This window comes from Schistosoma mansoni, chromosome 4, assembly GCF_000237925.1.
Source record: "Schistosoma mansoni strain Puerto Rico chromosome 4, complete genome".
Classification (NCBI taxonomy): Eukaryota; Metazoa; Platyhelminthes; class Trematoda; order Strigeidida; family Schistosomatidae; genus Schistosoma; species Schistosoma mansoni.
The window spans coordinates 1,475,465-1,500,107 of NC_031498.1; the positions used below are offsets into that span (position 1 = coordinate 1,475,465).

At 33.5% G+C, this 24,643-nt stretch overlaps 1 protein-coding gene across 1 annotated transcript in view; it reads right to left on the bottom strand.

The window, feature by feature from the left end:
* Nucleotides 1-20,785, bottom strand: part of Smp_172650 (hypothetical protein) — a gene marked incomplete at both ends in the record, with an annotated part of 48,970 nt that extends 28,185 nt beyond the window's left edge. The window contains 6 exons of the mRNA XM_018796506.1: nt 2,302-2,424; nt 5,262-5,530; nt 11,373-11,740; nt 14,920-14,966; nt 19,969-20,036; nt 20,722-20,785. Coding sequence (XP_018651641.1) covers nt 2,302-2,424; nt 5,262-5,530; nt 11,373-11,740; nt 14,920-14,966; nt 19,969-20,036; nt 20,722-20,785 — 939 coding nt within the window. The remainder of the gene's footprint in view (nt 1-2,301; nt 2,425-5,261; nt 5,531-11,372; nt 11,741-14,919; nt 14,967-19,968; nt 20,037-20,721) is intronic.
* Nucleotides 20,786-24,643: the final 3,858 nt, after the last annotated feature.

Sequence of the window (24,643 nt, forward strand, 5' to 3'; positions counted from 1 at the left end):
CAGGCGTAAGTAAGTAAGTAAGTAACGACACAGAAACAGTTCGTAGTAAGCCTTACTGTATCATTTGACTACACTAATTTACACACTTATGTGTGAGTCTGATTGAGTGCATGTCTGCACATAAATCTTTAAAATATTCTCTCATTGGTTGTACACAAAGACAACCAATAATTTATCCAAAATCAATCAACACTCATAAATGCATACGGATTTTTAACACACACATACACATGCTTACTCGTTTCTCCATTTTCTTGCTTTCTGCACACTTTCGGGATCTACTAATCGTTAACAATAAACTACGTCTATAACCGGTTTTCGGGCTTTTGAGTAATCACGAGTAAATCCATAATTCTACTGGGAGATTTAGCCTGTGTTAAATATCCAGTTAACGAGATACTATTTGTTAGAGCCAGATTCAGAAGAAATTAACCTCTATAGCTTCATAAAAATTACCGAATATAAAGGTCTCTTATATTATAGGTGATTGAAATGACAAAATGTTGACAAATGAAGAGAAAAACTCATCAACAGACGAATTAACAAGTGGACGATAAATTAAGACTAAGGCTGCTGAGGCTACTGCTGCACTGGTCGTCTTCTCAACAGATTTACCTATTTAGTATTCATAGGCTCCCTAAACAATAAACCATATTCTACGTACATATACCATACAAATTTACCTTTAACGACTGCTGTATCATTCAGTTAAATTTATTAACCTGATAAACTACTAACGGTGATTTTCGGAAAAAAAATCAGTCAATCACTTCCATATTTAGAAACACTGAAGATAAGAAATACTTTTTCTTAGTTCTGATTTCTAATTGTATCTCTATTGTATCTCTTAATGGACAAATTTAATCATTATTACACTGTTTACAAAACTAACCACTAAGAATCAATTGAAGTTCACTATCATTTATATCTAAGACAACTATAATTATGCGGAAAAATTTTTGTAAAAAAAAGTTGCTAACCCGAATTCTACCTAGAAACAAACAAACAACCAATAAATTTATAAAAAAAGACAAACATTTTTTTATAAATAGAAGCAATGGAAATAAGACAAGAACAACGTTACTTTATTTTGCAAGCAGACACATACTCACACATACGCGCGCACACACACATGCATACAATCGAGATATGAGGGGGGAAAAAGATTTTAAGACTGGCGCCAAAGAATCACTTAACTTTTTTTCTGAGAATGAAAGAAACAAACATGTGCAAATGTAAATTTATGGGATCATTTTAAAATTGACTAAAATTGCTTGCAACGTTTTCAATGTTCAACAGATGTGTTGTATTCAGCATTTTTGGTTACTATTATTTCCTTTATTTAGTGAGTGAATATTGCACATTAAGATGTAAATTTCATGAAAGATTATATTTTAAGTGAGTAGAATGATCGTCAATTGTCTACTACACACGGACGTTGAGAACGACATCCGTATTATATTTCATGGACCAGGCGAATACAATTTGAAAGAACATTAAGTAGCATTGGCATAATGTATTCTGTTATTTATTTTAAACAAACTTTCAGAATTTTATTTACTTCTCCCTAACATCGTGATTACTGATTAGTGGAAACATTATCATTGGACAAATAATAGATACCATGAATATTATTGACATTGTCGATTCCTTCTCATTAATTTGAAGCACATAACTTTTGTAAATCACAAAGCCAGCTCTTTGGAAGTCACCTACTCGTATTTTGTCACTAATTTTTTTTTATTTTCTAGATGCTATCTGTCAGTCACAGCAGACACATGATTCGGAGATCGAGTTAGAAGGCACAAATTTAAGAAACGTTATGGTGCATTATAGGAACAATCACTGTGAGTCTTAGTGACTCGACACGACATGCACTACATATAGATGCTACGTGCTTGAAAGTATTAACCACATTCCAACCTGATTGATAGAATCCAATCAATAATACAGGATTAGACAAACATTACATAATCACTACTCAGTAATTAATGAGTTATAATTACCTCAACCCTAAGCCAGACCAATTGAGCCCTGAATGCCTATAAATCTTAGTGAAACGGGTTCAAATCCTAAGAAAGTGTTATTTCCCTCAACATTGTAGATGCGCTTGGTTTACAAAAGGCAAATAGCATGAGACAAAGTTCAGGTTTTTCAGCTGACTACCTCCAACTTCATAACGTCTGAAGTTATACATTAATATACATCAATGTATGTATTTACAAATATCGGTTTCTTAATGGGAAAAACATCGGTAAATGATTTCTTGAATACTCTATCGATATATAAGTGTGAACATACCTGAAAGAAAGCTGCAATTCGTGCATGATTTTTACAGGCTTGCAAACGTTCGCGAATACGTTTTTGTGCATACAGAAAATGGCCATATAATTGAGACAAGGATGAAAGACTTTCTGGGTCAAACTGAACAAAAATGAGGATTAAGACAAAAAAAAGTGACATTTAAAAACTTTATAAGTTGAAATTATTGAGTAATTGATTCAAACAAACCCTGTAATCAATAATGTTGAATGAAAGACATTAAACAACTGTGTACACTGTATTTTAGAGACTTTGTGCACAAAAGATTATTATTTCACAATGTTAAAGTCAGTCCGTCAGTCACAACGTAGAACTTCATACGTAAGTTCATCAGTTCGAGTTGCCATACCCCCATCAACACAGAGATGCAGTTGTCGATTTAAATTCCAAAGCGGTAGAAGTAGTAAAAGTATAAGCAGTAATCCGAAATATTAGGGTTTGAAGATGTTATTCAAGGAGCATAATCCAGTGAAATAAATTTAGAAAGAGAAAAAAGATAGAGACATGAAGAATTCAGAAGATTAGAGTTTGAAAGAACACAATGAGTGAATGCACCTACGCCATTGCAAACGATTTTGAGCCATGTCATTCAAGGTCTCTAACCATCGAATGCTATCATCTCGCGAATCCTAACCAGGTAGTCTACACCTACCAGCATGGCTCAGTCTACTTGTCAGTGACTTCATGGATTTGTGCCACATTTTGGTCTGACCGACCCTAGCCTTCTTCTAACCTGCTCTTATGACATAAAACATTGCACGTCGGGGCAGACGGTGGTTGGGCATACTTAACACGTGTCCCAGCCATAATGTTAAAGTAATATCAAGTTGTTATGTAATGTTGTATTCATAGCATGAAAATAGTACAAGTATTAAACCACTATGCAAATTAACTAAATCCAATAATATCCAACAACAAACAATATTAGAGTAAGCAGTTGTTTCATAGAGATGTTAATGATTCTACAGTGAATTAAGTCAACTAATATTACACACTACTTATAACTATTACCAATATTATTGTCTGGTGAACAGATAAACATAAATATGACAGCTTTAATTTCTAAACCTATTTAATTTATATTATTCGCAGTCTCTTATTCTTAGTTATCTAGTTGAATAAGTGTAACAGTCATCTGAGCGACAGTTTATTTCATTAATAAAATAAACAAACAGTATGTTTTGGATAGATGACGTTTTTTGAAAATTTTGAACTGAAACGTCAAGTTTTATGGAACGTACATAGCACGTACAAATTCATGAGTGATTTACATTTACAGTTTATTCGATAAAACACTAATTCACTAAAAAACGTCACTGAATAAATTATGGAGGATTTGCCCCCAAATGCCCTGGTATGGCCGAGAGTGGGGAGTAAATGCTCTCCCTCTCGAAATGCTAAAAAAACATGGCTATACGTATATAGCCTCTGCCAGAGAAGTCCTACTCACTGCCTTCTCGTGGCATTACTGTTATTTACGAAATTGTGAGGACGAAAAGCTAATGTCCGGCGCTTTAACCGGCTTGGTGGACACAGAAACTCCACCTAAGAGAGTTGGAAAACCCTCATTCCAAACTAATGGTGCACATGGGCTCCAGAATCCTGAAGGAACAAATGGCGTATGAATCAATCGTTGGTCACCGGCTACCATGGGACTGCATCTCCTCACGATGCTCCACTGCCTTGTCGATCAGATCTTTAGGTCGAAGGCTCCGAATGTGGCCACCTAAGAAAACCACCTGCTTTAGATTGGGCACCTGGGCAGTATCACAGCCCTCACATAAATGAAATGAGATTTGTGAGGCGCATACATATCTGGTCCCTCTTTGTACCAATATTTATGTGTTTAAGTAAAAAAATAAAATAAATGGAGGATTTCATCAGCATTTAGTTAACAAGCAGTCAATCATTATTGTTTGTTCTATATATGACACTAATGAAACGACTGATGATCACGAAGGATGTGTAAGAAATCAAGATATTGTATGATGAAGATTGTTAGTCAAATTATAAAGGAGTTACTCTCAATCTCGAGCCCGAGCAAACGAAGGACGGTCGGGAGTCGGATCAACAATCACGCCTCATGAAAAGGAACCTTAAACAGAAGGGCTAGCAAGAGGAACCATGTGGTTGTAAGATAGGATAAAAGAATCATGTATACTAATAATCACGCTACGATGTTGAAACATATACACCAGGAAATTAGTTAATCAACAAAAATAGTTGCTTTATATTAGCGTCAAAAATGGTAGGAATATACCGTTGAACAACTTGACTGGAGTAACTTAGAGTTGATTTGAAGAAAAAACACACTGCGTAACCTTTATTGTGACGTTTTTTCAGTTACATTTTTTCCTTCCAACTACCTTCTGTTAATTTTTTTTCATTCTTTTAAACTTACAATGAAGATATTGCCGTTACGTGATCTAACGCTAAAAAAAGATCAGGTTATCCATCATTTATATTTTAAATGTTAGTTCTTTGCTTAAACAATTATGTCGATGACATTTTCTAAGTCCTACTTGTCTAACAACAGACGTTGTTAACTGACTGGTTGTTCCCGTTTTCGGTTTGTTAACTTAGTTATTTGCTCGAAGGGCATTGAACGTTACCATACAAATAGTTGTTTATTTCCAATATTTGACTTCCGTCTGGAATATAAAGTTATCCTGAAAGTTCTGCATATGAATTATTAAAATTGAAGTGTTGTTTCGTATTAGACCTATGGTCTATTAAGTACATATTCGTTCTTATTCGTATTAGATTCTCAACTGTTCATAAATAGACTTTAACGTAAACCAAATGGAAACTCCAATACGTAATCAATTTAATGAAGATATAACACCTTCAATTATTGATGTAAGTCGAAAAAAATAGATACGAGAACAATCATTTTATAAAATGAATATTGTTCTATAAAATTTAAACTTAACACTCACTAACTGCACCAAATAAGCTCCTAATGATGGAACAACATGATCTTCACGTTCTAGATGTAAGCCAGCTAGAACACGGAATATTTTCTCATGAGAAGCAACAAGTTCATTAATACATGGGAATAAAGCTGTACATAAATCGGTATTTCCTAATAAATGATCCGTAGATAAGCCAATAACTGAATTGACATCAACTTTCGGGAAAGGTTTCATATATAAATCTCTAACAATAAGTAACATATCTACATATCCACGTTCGGAAAATACGAGCTCTGTAAAATGATGAAAAAAAAGTAAATGAAAAGGAAAGTTAGATGATTTACAAGAAATAAACGTAAGCAACCACCGAGATTTTATCAGATATGGCCCAGAACAGATGCCAATAGCGATCCCACTATCATTTCCATTTGCTTGCTCATAGATCTAATCAACAGTGGGGAAAACTTGACATATTCCTTAGGACTAAGGACAGTTCCTCGTTATAATTTACTATTTTTTTCGTTGAATATACCTAGGTTTTTACCTAGAAGCATCAGTGATCCACTGCTACCCGATATAGAAGCCCATTAAACGAAAGCTTCTTTTATTCCGTCCAGAACCATTTGAAACCATTTCAGAAGACGAGAGAAACTTCTTAACCCGAGAGAATTCCTACGAAATATTTTGTTTTTACTAACAAAAAGACAGATATCACCAAAACAGAGCTTGCTACAGATATGCGTTGCTCACGTTGTCAGTTGATTAGCATAACAAGATAAAAAAACAACCAAAATAATGAAGAACCAATAGTACAAAGAAAGATTAAACCTCGAGGATGAATACTGAAATTTAATATTGAAGGGAAAACAAGAAGTCAATGCACCTGAACCACCATGAACGATTTTGAGCAATGTCATTCAAAGTTTCCAATCATTTATTGCAGTTATTACACGTACCCAAACTAGGAAATCAGCACCTATCACCATGACTCAAACCAACAGTTAGCGCCTTTATGTAAAAATACCAAGTTTTGGTTTGAGCACTCCTAGCTTTCCTACAATCTATTTCCTCATTAACAAGCATCAACCGTTGAGGTGAGCGGAAGCACTATATTATCAACCGATTTGCCAACTACCTTATGCCTCAGTTCAATATTGTTCAGTCGGTCATTTCACGAAACACTAGCAATGTTTCGAGGACACCTGTATGCGAGCCTATACCACAAAAGAAGCGTTTGAGCAAAAGCCAATCATGATTTCTGAATTCGTGCCAAGACATCATCAAACACCAATCCTACCAGCGTCAACGAGACTTTCGAGATAAGTTACTGAGATTTATGTGATACAAAAATGAATCGATTAAAGCTGCTTGAAACGTAAGCTGAAATAGTTTAACTCAACTATCTTACTGGAAAATTGGTATTTAATAAATAAATATTTTCACAGTTTAAATCACGAACTGATCATAGCTAGACCATCACTAAAAATCCCGAAAATCGAACCAAGTACTTTAGTTCTCATGTGCAAACGCTTGACCTCTAGACCAGTGAGCTGGCATTAAATGAAATACATGTCTGGCTTGAATCAACTCACGATATTGCGCAACCTTCACCCATTGCCTGAGGTTGATAACTGTCTCAAATTCAACATAATTAAACTCCGCTAGTCACGGCTCCTTGATAAAACTTCTATAGTCGCATCTTTAGACTAGTCACTGAAGTGCATATGATAGTTAACAGTAGCATAAGGAGACTTTTGGAAGTTGTAGAATTTTTTTTGTAAGCTAGACTACTAGTGAAAACCTGAAAGCACTGGATGGTTGTTTCGTCCAAATATATTACTTCTTAGTAATGTGTACGATCCGGTAAGTTTGTTACTACAGCCATTAAAATTTTACGATCACCATAAACCTTTTTATACTAAAAACAAATATTTCTAGGAGAAATAGAACGGCCACACCCATTCTGATCTATTTAGGCTACTGATAAGTGCACCGAGCAGATCAATGGAAATCTATTATTTACTGTTTCAGGGGAAAATATAAACAAAGAAGTGTGGCAGATATGAAATATTTGTAGCAAACTGTTTACAGCAACAAGCTATGCACGTAAATCAGTGCGAAAAACCCATAACCAGATGTATAGGAGTGAAGTTGAACTAGTTCACAACGACAGTCGTTTAGTACCGAAGAAATAAATTATTTACAGAAGCCTGTAAGAAAAAACCTGATACAATTTACATTCATTTGCAAATCCATGGAATTTAACTATACGAGAATAAGAATGATATAAATAGGAAAATAAGACTCTTCACATCACTTGAATGATGATGTGCTCGCTTAGAAATCTGACCATCTTGCACATTAGTCTGAAACAGATTAAGGATATCTTTCCATAAATAGATTTACCGAAAACTAAAATCAAGATTCTGATAATTACTATTCTGATCGAATAATTCCGAATTCTATAGTATGGATAAAATGAAGATCATTTAAACAATAATTAATTTCACAAACATGATAAGCAAAAATGGATAGTGGCTAGCAGTGGAATCCAGGACGCAAGTTTCGTTCTATTTGGGATTCGTCAGTTGAATGTACCTGCATCTCAGAGTTGATGTTCACTCTGGGACTTCACATCAATGGGAAGATTCAAATAAACAATACTAAGTGAATTAATAATTAATTTCTTCTTGAAGACATTTCTAGATCGAAAATTCTACTATATTATAATAAGAACAATTACATAAATTAACTAGAAAGTAACCTTGATTTCAAGGCACATAACTTTTGGATTATTATGGACTGTATTATTAGCTGAACTCTATCATTCATCATTCATTTCTGATCAATTTAGAATTAACAATAAAACATTTAAGAATCTAAAATAAATCGAAAATTCATTAACTGACGATCAGCTGATTAACAAATGAAAGCTGACTAGAGGATAGTAGAATGTTAAAACGATATCACAAGCTACGGAGTATTATAACTCTCAACCGAACCAATGTATCGAGTATCAAGACAATTGATAGAATACTGTCAGAATACGAATTCCAAAACAACATGAGAAAATGAAAAGATTTTTGTTAGTTAAGGAAAGTATTTGCATTCGATCAACGTATATGATCGTTAAATCACGTTCAGATGATGACTGTGAAATACAGTGAATGAACTGAAGTTACCAGAATAAGTCATCGGGAGCCAATTCAGTAGTTAAAAGTTTAAGCGTTAAGTCCATGTTAAGAAGAAATATATGTCCGGTGCTTCTTGATTATTAATGATCGGCGAACTAACTTCAGTCCATGGGGTAAAATGCAAAATCACTAATTCCAGATCACAGAATATAAAAGTGAACACCTTAGCTTTTAAATGAATAATTCTGATGGAATTTGAGGATTTAGGAGACACAAACAAAACATTAGTTAATAAGGATTCAATCATGTGAACACAATAAACATTAAGAAAAGATATTTTAGTAAGAAAAGTGAATCTAAATGAATTGGAAAAAAAGAAAGGAGTTCTTCTCGACTTTCCGATACATTGGTCAACTACATTCTGTAACAATGTACTATTTTTGCAGAACACAAACACAAAAGTTGATGTTTTATGTTGTGGTGAATGTCATATATGTTGATCGATATAAGTAGTATGTAATACAAATCGGAAGTGGGATGTCTGCGAGCAGAAGATTGAATTGAATAGAACAGGAATGTAAACAGAGAGCAATTTCAATAACAACAGAATTGAAAGAATCATGAAAAGCATGTGACGGACAACTGAAGAAAGATTTACAAATCATGTGTCTTCTAATGTCTGATTTTCATATTTTACGACTACACTCTGTAATTTTGCATTAAACAATAAATTAGTTTACCCAACATAACTTCTTCGTTCACACCATGTATATATAAAATTATTTATTCAGAAATGTCAAAATTCCATTATTCCAGAATAAAACGAAACTAATAACATAAATTTATCAGCAAAGATGGACAGTGGCTAGCAGTGGAATCCAGGATGCGCGTTTCGTCCTATTTGAGACTCGTCAGTTGGATGTATCTGCATCTCAGAGTTGATATTCACTCTCGGACTCGAACCCAGTAACTTTCGCTTCAAACGCCATCGAGTTATCCACTCAGCTACTGAGTCCTGATAGCCACTTGCTTTTGCAATGGAGTGAAGTTTAAATTCACTTAGTATTGTTTGTTTGAATCTTCCCATTGATTTTTAAGACTGCAATTGATCAATCTCTTATTGGCATATGTGTATTAAAGCTATGTCGAGGCAATACGCACAGTATGCATATATGTCAATGAGAGACTGATCAATTGAAGTCCTGAGAACCAATCGAAAGATTCAAGCAAACAATACCAAATAAATTTATCAGATTTCATGCTTATTTATAAATAAAATAGATTTACTGGAAGAAGAAAAAAAGAATTCGAGTGTGTGCAAAAAAACGCCTTGAAAAAATCGTAATAAGAATTGTGCCATCATCAAGTGAACTATTTATGTTAATAAACATTATTTCTTACTATATCATTAATCACTAGACAACAACATGTGATCAGTGTGATTGATTATATATTTAGTTCAATTAAATCAATATTATCAATATAAATTGATAAGATCTGATTATGAATAAACTTCAATTTTGATTAAGGATATATATGGTCAGTGTTTAAAATTTATATTTATCACAGTTTATCTAGTGTAAATAACATATTGAAAACTGTTTTTTCGTTCCAAATGTTCTTCAACTGTAGGAATGAATGCTGCTTTTGCTTTGCTAATCTTTACCTTTATATTTGCATCTAATCCTCCTCGTTCATTGACGATGCTGGCCAAATACATGAAATTTTCCACCAATTCCAGAGTTTCTCCATCATTTGTGACTTGGTTGGTGTTCTCTGTGTTATATTTCAGGATGTTGAGGTCTAGTAATGCAGAGGTTCACGTTAGACTGGTTGTCTTGACCTACATTTGCTCATGCGTATGGGATATAAGGGCTAGTTCATCTGAGAAATCCAAATAGTCTAGTTGCATCCAAACGAGTTAATGAATGAATATTTTGCGCTCACAACACACACAATTACAATTCGATGAAAGAAGTATCATATTTACTCAGTTGAGAGTTAGAAACTTCAGAAGAACACAATACCTAGACTTATTACTTGTGAAGAATTATTATAACTATTTAGTAAAAGAGAAAGTGATACATCTTTATGTATACAATTTTAACTAATCTAAAACTATAGTACAATATAGGGATGAGACCAACAGAATTGAAAAGGTTATTTTTGAGTTTCTGTGAGAGAATTTAAAAGTGAATCATCTTCATCTCTATCATCACAATAAGTGATAGAATCCCCTATGTATCATGTTTAGAATGTTGAAAATTGTTCGGAAGAATTCACTTTCTCATCACACAGTGAAACGAACAATGTTAGATGTAGCAAATGCTCACTATTCTATGTACACACTTTATCTAACACATAAACCAATGACTGTTTATTCCAACTTACTTCTTTCATAATGAACACGCAAATATAAATTAGTTTATTAATGGTAAACTGAATAAAAGGCGTGAAGTAATGAAGTAGGAATGCTTAATTCGATAACCAGCTTCATATCGATACGGCGACAACAACTGTTCTCCACATAATTTCATCTCGGTAACACTTCAATGAAATATTTATTGATTATGATCTTGCAGTTGATGATAAGATTTCCATGGAACTGTTTATGAGTGTGCGAAATATTCAGGAAAAGAAACATTTTGCGTGAATAAGTTCACACTCTGATATATATATATATATATATATATATATATATATATCGGTGTTTCTATGAAATTGAGATTAGAAAACTAGTACTATGAGATAGAAGAACACTGAACTATAAGAGGCTTCATTACTCCTATCTACAAAATACTTGATTTATACAAACGATTTGACCATGAAATGAGAATTGGCTACAGGATCACGTTTTCACCTAAGAATCGCCTAAGGGTGACCCTGCTATACACTTCTACCCATGGCTTTTACAGAATATTTCTTCCAAAACTAATTACCACTTAAATCTTGTTCAACAATATATACAAAATATTGTTACATGAAATATAAGATCACTCACCCCATATATTATCATTTCGATTAATATAAGTTGGAGTATATTTCTTTTTATTTTCTGGACCACAATATCCAAGCCAGCTTGGATATTGTTGTAAATAACTTGTTCGATCGATTAGTTCAAAAACAGAAACATTAGAATCCAAGAATTTTCTGATCTTTTCATGATCTCGAAGCAGACAGTGGTGAATGGATTGACACGGGGTGATGAGTGAAATTTCACAAAATTTAATTAATAATAACTGAATTATGCATGACACAAAAATACACGTAAGAGTGAAACATTTCTGAAATTCAATCACGATCATTTTTGGTAAACGAAAATGTTTGGTTGGTATATGAAGTATATGAATTCGATAACAGAATATAAGCCTAATTACCTATTGAAAACTAGGGAGGATTCAACAGCTGGGACTCCTCAATCATTGTTTAATATAGGAATCTGACGAGAGGTTTCATGTTTGATAAATAGAATTTAATTAATGCTAAAAGACTAGATAGATATGACATTGGTCACTAACTAATCATCAACCAGCTATTAGCATTTTTATTCCACAGTCAGTCACTTGAGCTGTGGTTACATTTCAGACTTTGACCTAAGTTTCAATCCATCAAGAAGCATCAGAGCCTTTATTACAGATATCCCTTGTTGAATTGTGTTAACTAGAACGAAGCATAAGTTCCTGGATTTCTGGCGACTACCCACAACCACTTAACGAAAACAAAGTTGAAAGTTACAAAGTAAACTGGATGTAATTCAACTAGCGAAACTGATATATCTGTTTGTCAAACAGAATGTAGGTAACAAACACTGTATGACATCTGTTAACTAGATGAAGTATACAGAGTTAGTGATAGATAAAACTCCTGTACATATATATATATATATACCTATCAGCTAAGTGCACACTTTTGATAGTTGACTGAATCAATCGATCAATGCATTTTACTCGTTAATTGAATCATCAGAATCAAACATTTTCCCCATTATAAAACATTAAAGCCCACTACTTTATTTTTGTTCGGCTGACATCAGAATCAACACTGCTTTACGCAAAAAAACATCATCATTTATACACCCACTTATAAAACATTTTCTCGTTAAGGTAAATAACTAAGTGCCGATTTCATTGAATTAAATGCACAATTCTGTGTTTAGCAAGAAAATACCCAATGCGAACAACACATGAGTTACTATTAACCTGTTCTTTGGTTAAATAATATTTTGTTATAGCACTATCAGAAATATATAGTACATGATAAACAAATGTAAACATTTGACTACACATTTAAGCATTGATACTTTTTGTGATACCACACACACACACACACATCAATATGAAACACATGACTGGGTATACATATATATATCTACTATATTATAGATTTGGAAAAATGTCAGAATTTCAGCATCATCATCATCATCACCATGATTAATCTATTCCTTTATTTTGATGCTTGGGTTATTTAGTATGTTTATGATGTCATGTGTGTTTGATCATTTTCTTTACGTGGAATAATAATTATATTACCTTTTACAGGAGGGAATCACTTAATCAAAAGATAGACGAAAGAAGGAGTGGAGTAAGATTCAAGTACACGTAACATTTGTGTATAGTTTTGGGATAAGAAAAATGAAATCCTTTTATTAATTAATCTAATTAGATTACCTATGCAGAGAGAATGAAGAATAACTAGAAGAGAGAATATGACGATAGATGGAACGAACATGATCAAAATAAAACATATCATAGAGTTATAATTATTTATGTAATGAATATAAAGAACTGGAGAAAACTTTACATGTTTTAAAATGTTTAGTTCTAATTTATTTAATATTTAATCAGAAATATGAAGGAGAATTGGAGATTTTCTGACGGAAAAAATCAATATATGACAGTGACAAAAGGGATCCATTGTAACATTGTAGATGGATAAAGACAATTTAGTAGCCAGAGATGATGATATATATGATATGCTGTGTAACTCAGAAATGCCCCCAAATGCCCTCGTACGGTCGAGAGGGGGGAGAGTCTGCTCTTCCTCTCGAAATGCTCTCACATGGCCACGCGTATATAGCCTCTTCAACGGAAGTTCTACTCACTGCCTTCTCGTGGCATTACTGTTGTTTACGAAATTAAGAGGACGAAAAGCTAATGTCCGGCGCTTTAAGCGGGTTGGTGGACACGGATGGTTCATCTAGGGGAGTTGGAAAACCCTCATTCGAAAACAATGGTGTACATGGGTTCCAGTATCCTGAGGGAACGAATGACGTATGAACCAATTGTTGGTCACCGGCTACCATGGGAATGCATCTCCTAACGTTGCTCAACTGCCTTGTGGATCAGAACTTTAGTTTGAAGGCTCCGGATGTGGCCCCCTAAGAAAACCACCTGCTTCAGTTTGAGCACTCGGGCAGTATCACAGCCCACACACAAATCAAATGAGATTTGTGTGGCGCATATATATCTGGTGCTTCCATGTATCAATATTTATGTGTTTGAATAAATAATCTGGTGCCCCTTTGTCACTCAGAAATAGAGAAAAACAAAAGTGCACAGTGGCGTTTATGACTTAGTTTCATTTTTACTAAGGTGCCAAATACACACACACGCCATTGGTTGACAATGGAGCTTCATTTCCCAAAGGAGATTTGGACTGAGTAAATACTCAGTCAACGGGATATTTATTGGAGTTAGTTATGGAAGAAATTAGCCTCTACAACTTTAAAAAAACGAATACGAGAGTAGTAAAAGTACGAACAGTATCATCAGTAGTAGAAAATATTCAGCGCAGACAATATGACTGAAGAAGAATGAAAGAATCCATAGAATAAGAAAATAAAAAACAATTTAAAAACTGTAAATTTGAAGTGAAATTGGAGAGTGAATAGATCTGAACCACAGAACTTGATTCTCAGTCAAATCACACGAACATCTTCAACCATCAGTCATGATCATAATGACACCAAAAGAGACTACAGAAAGGACAGAGAGCACAACAGATAATAACACTAAGTAATACATTGACATTTTCGAACTTTTTAAAATATATATATTAGTCAACCTGAATGGAGAATTCGACTTGCCAAAAGTTTAACATCCATCAGTTTTTCATAAACAATGAACAGAATGTGGAACAATTAACAATTGTACAACTTTGCTCTCGAACCTAACCATCATAGTGCTACTTAGTTATAGAACTTTTACGGGAAAAAAAGATATCTAATAGCAAATGCCCTAGCCAATATATAAATACGTTGGGATTGCCATATAAAGCAAATGTTTAACCTCCAGATCACAGAAGCCGCAAAGATCACAACCACTTTATTAACGTTAACAACATTCGTTTAAAATGTACATTACAGATCGATCTCACTTCACCAAGAATTGGAACTACGACCTTCAGGTCCTACAATAAAACGCCTAATACTAAAACTACTAAGTCAACATTTCTAACTTCAATCGATCTACAATGTTGTGCAACAGCAAACCGATATCATTGGTGAGTTAAATGTATTTATTTAAATGCAAATAAAAGTCTTTACTCACACATCAGAATCTTGACGATCTCCAGTGTCACTGGCTCTTGACGGACTCTAAAAAGTTGATGGAAAATATGAAAAAAAAGATAGATTATTTTTGGAAAAGTTTGAATTGCCAATTATAGTAATTTGATATATACATGTGCAGAATAGAACCTACACGTATGTGCATAGGTTTAAGCTGTCACAATATATCTGCACAAAGAGATGAAATTATCAAGACAAATATGAGATTAGTAGTAGTAACAGCATCGCTGGTAATAGAAAAGTTTAGAAATAGACGATAATTGCATGAAAAACAACAAGGCTATTTGAGCCTACAAAAACGAACTAGTTCAACAGTCAATTATTTCATGGATTGATGATGTTTCAATTTAGCCAACACCGCACCTTTCTTCCAAACTAAATCTACACTAGCTGATATCATGTGTTGAAGTAGGAAGTGGTAGGGCGTACCTAGTGCACGTTCCAACCACGTCATCTCATCAACTAATTTGTTATCTTTATTCAGTACTTTATGTTACTCGATAGTTCTAACATATACAAGGAATGTTTCGAGGAAATACATGGTCGAATACTCATAACCCACAGATATTTTTGTTTTACAGCCGTTTATTTATTTATTGGTTTGAACAAATAAATATTGGTACAAAGGGATACCAAATACATATGCGCCACACAAATCTCATTTAATTTGTGTGAGGGCTGTGATACTGCCTAGATGACAAAACTGAAGCAGGTGGTTTCCTTAGGGGACCACATCCGGAGCCTTTGACCTAAAGGTCTGATCCACAAGGCAGTGGAGCATCGTGAGGAGATGCAGCCCCATAGTACGCCATTTGTTCCCTGAGGAAACTGGAACCCATGTACACCATTGGTTTGGAATGAGGGTTTTCCAACTCCCCTAGGTGAACTCTCCGTGTCCATCGACCTGGTTAAAGCGCCGGACATTTGCTTTTCGTCCTCTTAATTTCGTAAACAACGGTAATGCCACGAGAAGGCAGTGAGTAGGACTTCCGTTGAAGAGGCTATATACGCGTGGCCATTTCGAGAGGGAGGGTGGACTCTCCTCACTCTCGGCCGTACCAGGGCATTTGGGGGCACAGCCGTACAGCAAGATAGAACGAAGACATATATATCTTGATGAATATTTTTTCGTACAATTAATCTTTTGTTTAACCTACAGTAATAAATACATCACAAGTATAAATGATGTCAAATATCAAAACTAATGATTACAATTTACCACCAAGTTGTCGTCGTAAGTAACTATCGTTACAACATGTCGTTACACAATGATCACATGGATATACACAAAATTATCAGGTGAAATTGCACATGATTTGATTTAGTGTATTTTTGGAAAACAATTTTATTCAATTGTGTATCTATATATGTGTGTTTGTATGCGTGTGTCTGTAACCACACACACTAGAGTAATATCATCGTATTATAAACTTATTTAAATGATTTAAACAGATTTCATTAATTTATTCGTTGAAAAATTCACTATTCAATCAATAATTAAATGTTCCTAATCTTTATGAATTATTAGTTCAGTCCAAAACAATTGTTGACTTAGTTATTTGTGCAACTGAATCGATTTTGGACATACAAGTGTGTATTCGATTTGACCAGCAACGGGTTTGTGTGTATTAAAGAAATTAAAAGTTTATTATTATTGTTATTATTATTATTATTATTATTATTCGATAACAGTCGGTCTAGGTGTAAATGCTGTAGTATCGTAAAATTACAATACAACGTCTAAATTTCAATCTGGATGTACAGTCATTTAAATGATGTACTTTTAATACTTTTAATATGATGTGAGTTAGATCAACAGTGAATCAATACGTCGCATCAGATAGCTGTCAAAATAAGAGCTTACTATTATGAATTCACTCCCCGAACTTTAAAGATTTCAAGGAAAGGTCGCCAATCAGTTTCAGTCAGTCAGTCAGTCAGTCAGCTACAACGTGGAACCATGCACATATATGCGGTGGTTCAACAACAAGATGAACACTAAAATTCATAGTAGTTACTTTAATTATAGCGATATATAAAGGAAAGATTGCGTATGGGGATATAATACAGAAAGAAAGAATTAGTTCGTAGAAACAAAGGTATAAAGTAAATTTAATCTCAGTTTACAGCGGGTTTTCATAAGTAATGATAAAGAAAGTCATATGTAGAGATCTACATCAAACAAGCGTATACTACTTTTTCATAATACAATAATTGCATACTGGTGAAAACCAATTTGGTTGATCTCTTTAATCACAGAAGCAATTTTAGGCTTGATTTAAGTACCTTAACAGATACTGAGAAAATCGAGGATAATACAATAATCAACAAATCAAACTAATTTCCACAAAATCCCTTTAACCAAACTTAAATAGTCAACTCACTATTAACATACTTCAAGATTTTCTTGAAATTTTACTAAAAAGTGATGGCTAGAGGAATTCAAAAATGTCGGGAATGAAACAGTTGTCACTGATACCATTGTATGATTATCCCTATGTATCGTCAATTAATTGAAGTTAGAGCTGTACCATTGAAAGTTAATTCAGTGGTTTTAATGCCTAAGCATTCGCCGAGAAGTATAAAGGTTTTGGGTTCGACTTCTAATGGAGTCGCGGATGTAAACTGAAGAGCCGTACACTTGGACGATACAACTCTCTACTTTTACTTGGCTTTTAATGGGACCCCAACTGAGATGAATTCGTGACGAATACAACCTACATATTTTATTATCTCTTGGATTAAAATGACGATATGAATTGAAGGGAATAAGCAAACCTCATGATGAATATGAAAAGAAGTAGTAGAAACTCAAGCAAACAACTTGCTTTACAGATATTAATTTATCACATTATAAAACCATTTTAAACACTTGAATTTAGGTGTACCAGAGTATTATTACAAACGTTTACATAAAATATTTACCAAACACTCCTGATAGACAAACTTGTATTATCTTATGAGATTTTCACCAAAATATGATTTAGTCATTAGGTTAGTTCACATCCAATTACCACAGAGGGTCACATGTTTGACCTCTGTCCTATTTTGTACATAGTAGATTTATGATAAAGAACGAACTGTACATATATATATATATATATATATATATATATATAGGCACTCGCAAAATTGGTTTGCCTTTTTGGTAAAACATTCTGCCAAATTTGGAAACCATCTGTAGTTAGCTTTGTTTTAACAAAGCAAAAGTTGCAAACTTATTCATTTGTTTATAAAATAAGAAGTATCTTTTGTAAATATACACTTACTAAGGCTGAACAGCAAATTGAATTGAAAAGAACCAGTTGATAGGAGTACAATAAATGAATATGATGATCGGTGAACAAGTAGATAGCATATATTTATTCATGTGTACCAACCAATGTATAAGGTGATAAGCGTGAATATTTGCAAAAACAAAAAACGTAACAGAAATATAAAATGATGTGAGATAAAAAAAATAAAGTAAAAAGATGATAATACCATTACTTAATTTATTATTATTATTTAAACACATAAATATGGGTACAAAGGAGCACCAGATATATATGCGCCACACAAATCTCATTTGATTTGTGTGAGGGCTGTGATACTGCCCGGGTGCCCAAACTGAAACAAGTGGTTTTCTTAGGAGGTCACACTCGGAGCCTTTGACCTAAAGGTCTGATCCACAAGGCAGTGGAGCATCGTGAGGAGATGTAGTCCCATAGTAGTCGGTGACCAACGATTGATTCATACGACATTTGTTCCCTCAGGATACTGGAGCCCATGTGCACCATTGTTTTCGAATGAGGGTTTTCCAACTCCCCTAGATAAACTCTCCGTGTCCATCGACCTGGTTAAAGCGCCGGACATTAGCTTTTCGTCCTCTTAATTTCGTAAACAACAGTAATGCCACGAGATGGCAGTGAGTAGGACCATTACTACTAGTTTTTTAGAAAAAAAATCAATTAACACCAAGCGAATTATCTTCAAAATTCGGATTATTACAATAGGAGTGTTAAAAAATAGTTTATTGACTTTGAGTAGTGATTATGCAACAAGTGAAGTATGTTAGTAGAATATTTCAATAGAATATTTTGTTGCAAATATATTGAATCTTAAGTTAGATAGTTTTGAAAATCAGATAAAAAAAGGATAAAAAATATTTATGGTAACTGGCGACTGCATCTTCACCAAAGCATACTAAAATTAATTAGAATCAATTAATAACCATAAAACCTTGATAGTGATAAAACAAATTCATTCTCGATGATATTAAAAGAAGTACAAGTATGGGATGCAACTTCTTAATTATGTATGTTTTAGAAGCACACCTTGCGTTTCAAACCGGTTCATGATGTCCAGAATGTGCATCGACTAAGGTGTTTAGGCTACGTGTAATACATGCCTAATTACTGTTTACCCCTACCAGGTATGTTTGCTGGTGCAGAGGCAAGTTGGAAGAAAGCTAAAAGTAGCAGAACCAAGACATGACATTATTTCACAAAGTCATTGACTATATGTCTAAGCTACGTTATTTATAGGCAGATTGCCTGGTAAGGGTGCATGTGATAACCGTGATCAGTCGTTGTAAACTTTAGGTAACAGTCTAGAATCGTTCACAATGACATAGAAGCCTTCATTCTTTATCATGCTCTTTGTGAGGACAGTCCACAGGTGAACTTGAAGAAGCTCTAAGAAGCTCAGAAGGAGCCAAACATATTCCATCCAATAAGCTTTTGGAAGAATATTCCAGAATCACAAAGAGTAACTTCCCTATTGGGCAAATGCTAATAACTCCCTGTGTGCAGATTGGATAACTATAATGATGATTTCGTTTTTACTAAAAACTATAAATACCTGACAGTTTTGTACCATAATTGACACTGTTTGGAATAACATTCCTTCCACTTGTGTTCTGTCTTCTCATTTTGAGACTTGGGAAGGTTCTAGCGTTCGAGTGCTCAAGTTATACGCGACATACTAAGAATCTAAGTTCCAGTTATAACATTCTTTATATTAAACTCCAATATTCATTCATGCATACTTTTCTACTCTTTTTTTCGGACCAAATTCTGAATGTTCCGTCTTGATCACTATCGATCTCTTGATAATCTGGTCATGTTCATTTATTCGTATTAATAGGTTACGCAAGTCTGTACCAAGTTCTACGTTAATAATGAGTAGGTTAGAGCAAACAATTTAGATAAGACATAATCATAAAACTCACTAAAAACACGGTATGAATACATTTGTAAAAATAAGGTATTCTAAAGTGTAAGATAATATAATCGTCTGAGATCTGCTGACAACGAAGGTGACTAAAAACACTATTTAAAAGACATATCAGAATAAATACAGTAATTGAAGTAAATAAATACCTTACATGTTTTACGACGTCTGCAACAATAACGAACTATTAGATACTGTTTTTTTTTCAGTTCTAAATTATGCAGTTTACATCAAGGACTGACTTGACTTAGACAACCATTGAACATCAAGCTGTTAAAAGTAGGACATTGAACCATTTTTCAAGGGAGAAAAAAAAGTTCTGCAAGTGACATAAAAGTTCGCAGAACAAACATTTTTACTATTTCATAGTCGACCTAAACATGAGATGGACTAGTTGACCAGCTTTTATTGCCATAATATTGATATCACGATACTAATAATTTTTATTACGGTTAACTAACTTTAAACTTTATCCATTCGTACAGATTTAAATGATTTTTTTAAAAATTTGTATGAATTGCTTTTAGGCTATGTATGATTATTATTATGCACATAGTAGTAGACTTACGAGTATTTTGTTGGCATGATGGTGGATTCGGTCTAATTGTAATCACTCTGACTGTATTCATCATACTTGAGTCAACCTAGGCAACATTAAAAAGAAAAAAAGAAATGATTTAAACATTCAAAAATGAAGCATACTTTGAAACGTAATAACAGACAAACATGAATAAACGATGTGAGACTGTTATGTTCTGTAATCTAATTCAGTTCCGAAATACACTTCATAAGGTATACCAAGTTCAACAATGAAATTGAGAGAATTGTTAAATAAGTGAGAATGTTTAGTAGGCAAATAGAATGATAGTGTATGCAATTCATAAGTATATATACGCGATTATCCTTCAGATTCACAGAAAGACATGTAGACTGAGACCTTGACTAAGTAGTTCATGATCAACTTCATCCAATACCATGCCTCATCATTAATATCTCACAGACTATTTGATATTAAGGTGGCCTGAGAACACATGCACATAATAAATCTGCACTTGTTTAGCCTATCAGAAAGGTGCGTGAATGAGCATTGTTGAAGTTTGCCACTACTCACGCACACTAACACAACGAAAAAAGTCAGTGAAAAAACAAAGAAGAGGAAGTAATGTTAATAAGTAGTGAAAACACAAAATTAAGAAGTCTATGAGCTTGGAATTGAGATAAGGAACTTATGAAATATAAAATGTTCACCGCAACCTTTTATCAGCCACATCATTTAGAGTCTCTAATCATAAATTGGTTTCATCGCTCAAATTACGCATACAGATAAGATTAAAGTTTGGATCTAGATGTGAACACTCTTATTCGTCTTCTTTATGATTTCTATGTTTGCCACAACAGCTTGTCTAATAAAGATCTTGATGACTTTTGATAGCCTTTTATTTGGTGTTAGCTAGTAATGAAGATTGTATTTAAGTACATAAACTGTGTTGATAGATAGTACGCTTGATACAACTATGAATCTTTTTGTTTAATTCAAACTGCAGTGTTCACAGATGAACTTTCCAATCATGCATCATCATTAATAAAGATTTGAATCATCCCGCTGTTGATATTCAGAACTAAATTTGATCAGTCTCTGCTGGCATATTTGCATCATGTGAGGAATTTCCAAATTTAGCCACTTTGTCGCAAGTGTTTATCAACAGATGAATTATGGGAAGTAGCGGAAACGCGTATTCCATCCTGTTGGTAAATTGTCAGTCAGATTTATCGAGATGTACATCGTGGAAGATATATATATATATATATATATATATATATATATATATATAGAGAGAGAGAGAGAGAGAGAGTAAATTTGGCTTGAACAGTAAGATACTGCGGTGTCGACAGATATAAGTACTATGTAACACCAATCGGAAGTAAAACGCCTGAGAGCAGAAGATTGAAATGAAGAGAACAGGAATGTAAACAGAGTGATTGTAAATAACAACAGGGATGAAGTTTATAACAAACAACTGATGGAAGATGTGCAAGTGATATATTTAACGTATGATATTAATATTTTACCAAGATGCTCTATAATCTTGCACTAAACAATAAACTGGTTCTTCTCATCAAGTCTTCGTTCACTACAATACATTTTACATCTTGTTACAGGTCCGTAGTACTAAGACAGTACGTAAAACTATTCATCATTTTGTGATCACAAATATTCTTATTGAATTATTGATTTCATTATGACCTTATATTATTTGTGCACAAATACACTTTTTTTAGTAGACAATAATTATTACACAAAAATATCATCGTAGTGTCAACACGTATACTAACTACCAATCAGTTTACAATAATGATATCACTGTACATGGACATTTGTTTGTTCTAAAGTTACTCCTAATATATAAAGAAAAAATTCAATACAATAAGCCATTAAGAAATTCAATAATGTATGAAATGAAATCACAAAACAATTGTGAAGACATAAAGATCATTTAGAAGAGAATCGAAAAGGAACTCATCTAGAATAGAAATAGATGATATTTACGGAAAGTGCTCAAAAAAGGAACAAGAAGCTGCTCTACATGAAGTGACACCAGAGAAACTTAATGATCTCAGAATAAACGTTTTAATTGTTTAGAGGATCTATAGTGTAAGATATTACTTAGTACATGGCTGAAACATACAGCACTGAATGATTAGTTGGTTATCTTTCTTAGTTTTACTTTTTCTAGTGTCTATGTTACCATCATCACCAACATTCACCACATACAACTAATGATTTCATCAAGATATTCTCATACACACCAAGGAAAAAGCTTCACTGCCACGCCCCAATACACAGACATTGATAAACACAAGAATATTGACAAAAGATTGGGAGTTTGATTAAGAAAATTAAATCAATAGCAGTAATAGATGACCTCAACTGACTTGGATGAACGTGCATCAACGTATGTTCCCTGATTGATGTAAAGTATGGTGGAATCACATAAATGGTGATTAGATGATGAAATATGATCAAATTATGAAGTTTCTTATGATGATCGAAGTCGTGAGGAAATCAGAAAACAAGCCAATTGTGAATTGCTCAACAGATCGACAATCATTGACCTATTTGAGTGGTAAATCTGAAAGATATTTATCGATTGTCGCATACTTTTGTAATTTATTTCCAATACTTTCTATACCTATGCCCAATGTTCTAATTTCATTCATACCAACAAGAAACTAAATGATATGTGTGAACGACCTATGAGAATAAATACATTTTCGGATTTCATGTTGTTTAAGTGAAGCATATTTTTTTTCTCAACACTAGTTTATTCACTCATATTTGAAGTCGAACGATGTACAATACAATGATCATAAAGCAAATGATTATAAAATGAAACAAAGTACAATTTATATATATGCACTATTGATCAGTATATATGTATGTTGTTGTCACGTATACAATTAGAGAACAAAAATCAAACATACAAGCACTCAAATATTGAGTACTTACATAACCAAAAATGTAATTATCAGAAGGGGTTTTGTGGAGATTTAGTATTTTTCATAGTTGAAAGCGTGAGTCAATTGAAGCTAGACCACCATGGAAAACCTGTAAGCACTGGATGTCTGTTTCGTTCTATTGTGGGACTCCTCAGCAGTACGCATCCACGATCCCGCACTCGCGAGATTCGAACCCAGGACCTATCAGTGACTGGCTCAAATTTAGATGATATTTTATGATAAAAGTGGATATGGGAGAATTAGAATGTGGTTGATTAATTTTACATAAATGAGTAAATGTCCACGTTTTGAGCATTGGCTTCAGAGTGATAAAATAAATTAAGGTAATTATGTATACGTAATCAGTAGAAACATTGTCGTCTAAACTAAAAGTGATGAGTTTAGCTTTTTTGACGATCTGGTATATAATTAGCCGAATTGAATTGTTTGAAAGTAGTAAATGATAGTTTAAATACTATACTACACTCAATTAATAATCAATTTATGTAGAGAAAAAAAAACAAGAAACTGCTATGGTAACTGAAAAATGAAATCATATAACATTTTCTGTCATAAAGTCATCAGGGTGAAGAATATCTCTAGAAATAGAAGGAATAGATGGACGCACAGGCTGCTTAATCACAGGATGTAAATACCTAGTAGAATGTTAACTAATTATGAAGTTGAGACAGTGAGGCTTTGTAACTGCTATCACTTTAAGAGTCGTTTAATTTTTGATTTACGACAGATAACTAGAGAGATCAGTAGCAAGATATTAGATTTTTTCACTCATCCAAAATGGAGTACACTCTAGGCATTATGAAAGACTTTATTTTACAATAGCCAACATTAAAAAGGAGTGTACATATCAGTCATTCATGGCGTGGCTGATTACCTTAATACTTAAACTCAGTAATCATTCAGAAAGGTATGTAAGTAAAATAAAAATGTTTCAGTTCTGTAGGTCAAAGATTCTCTTCCAATGCTTAATT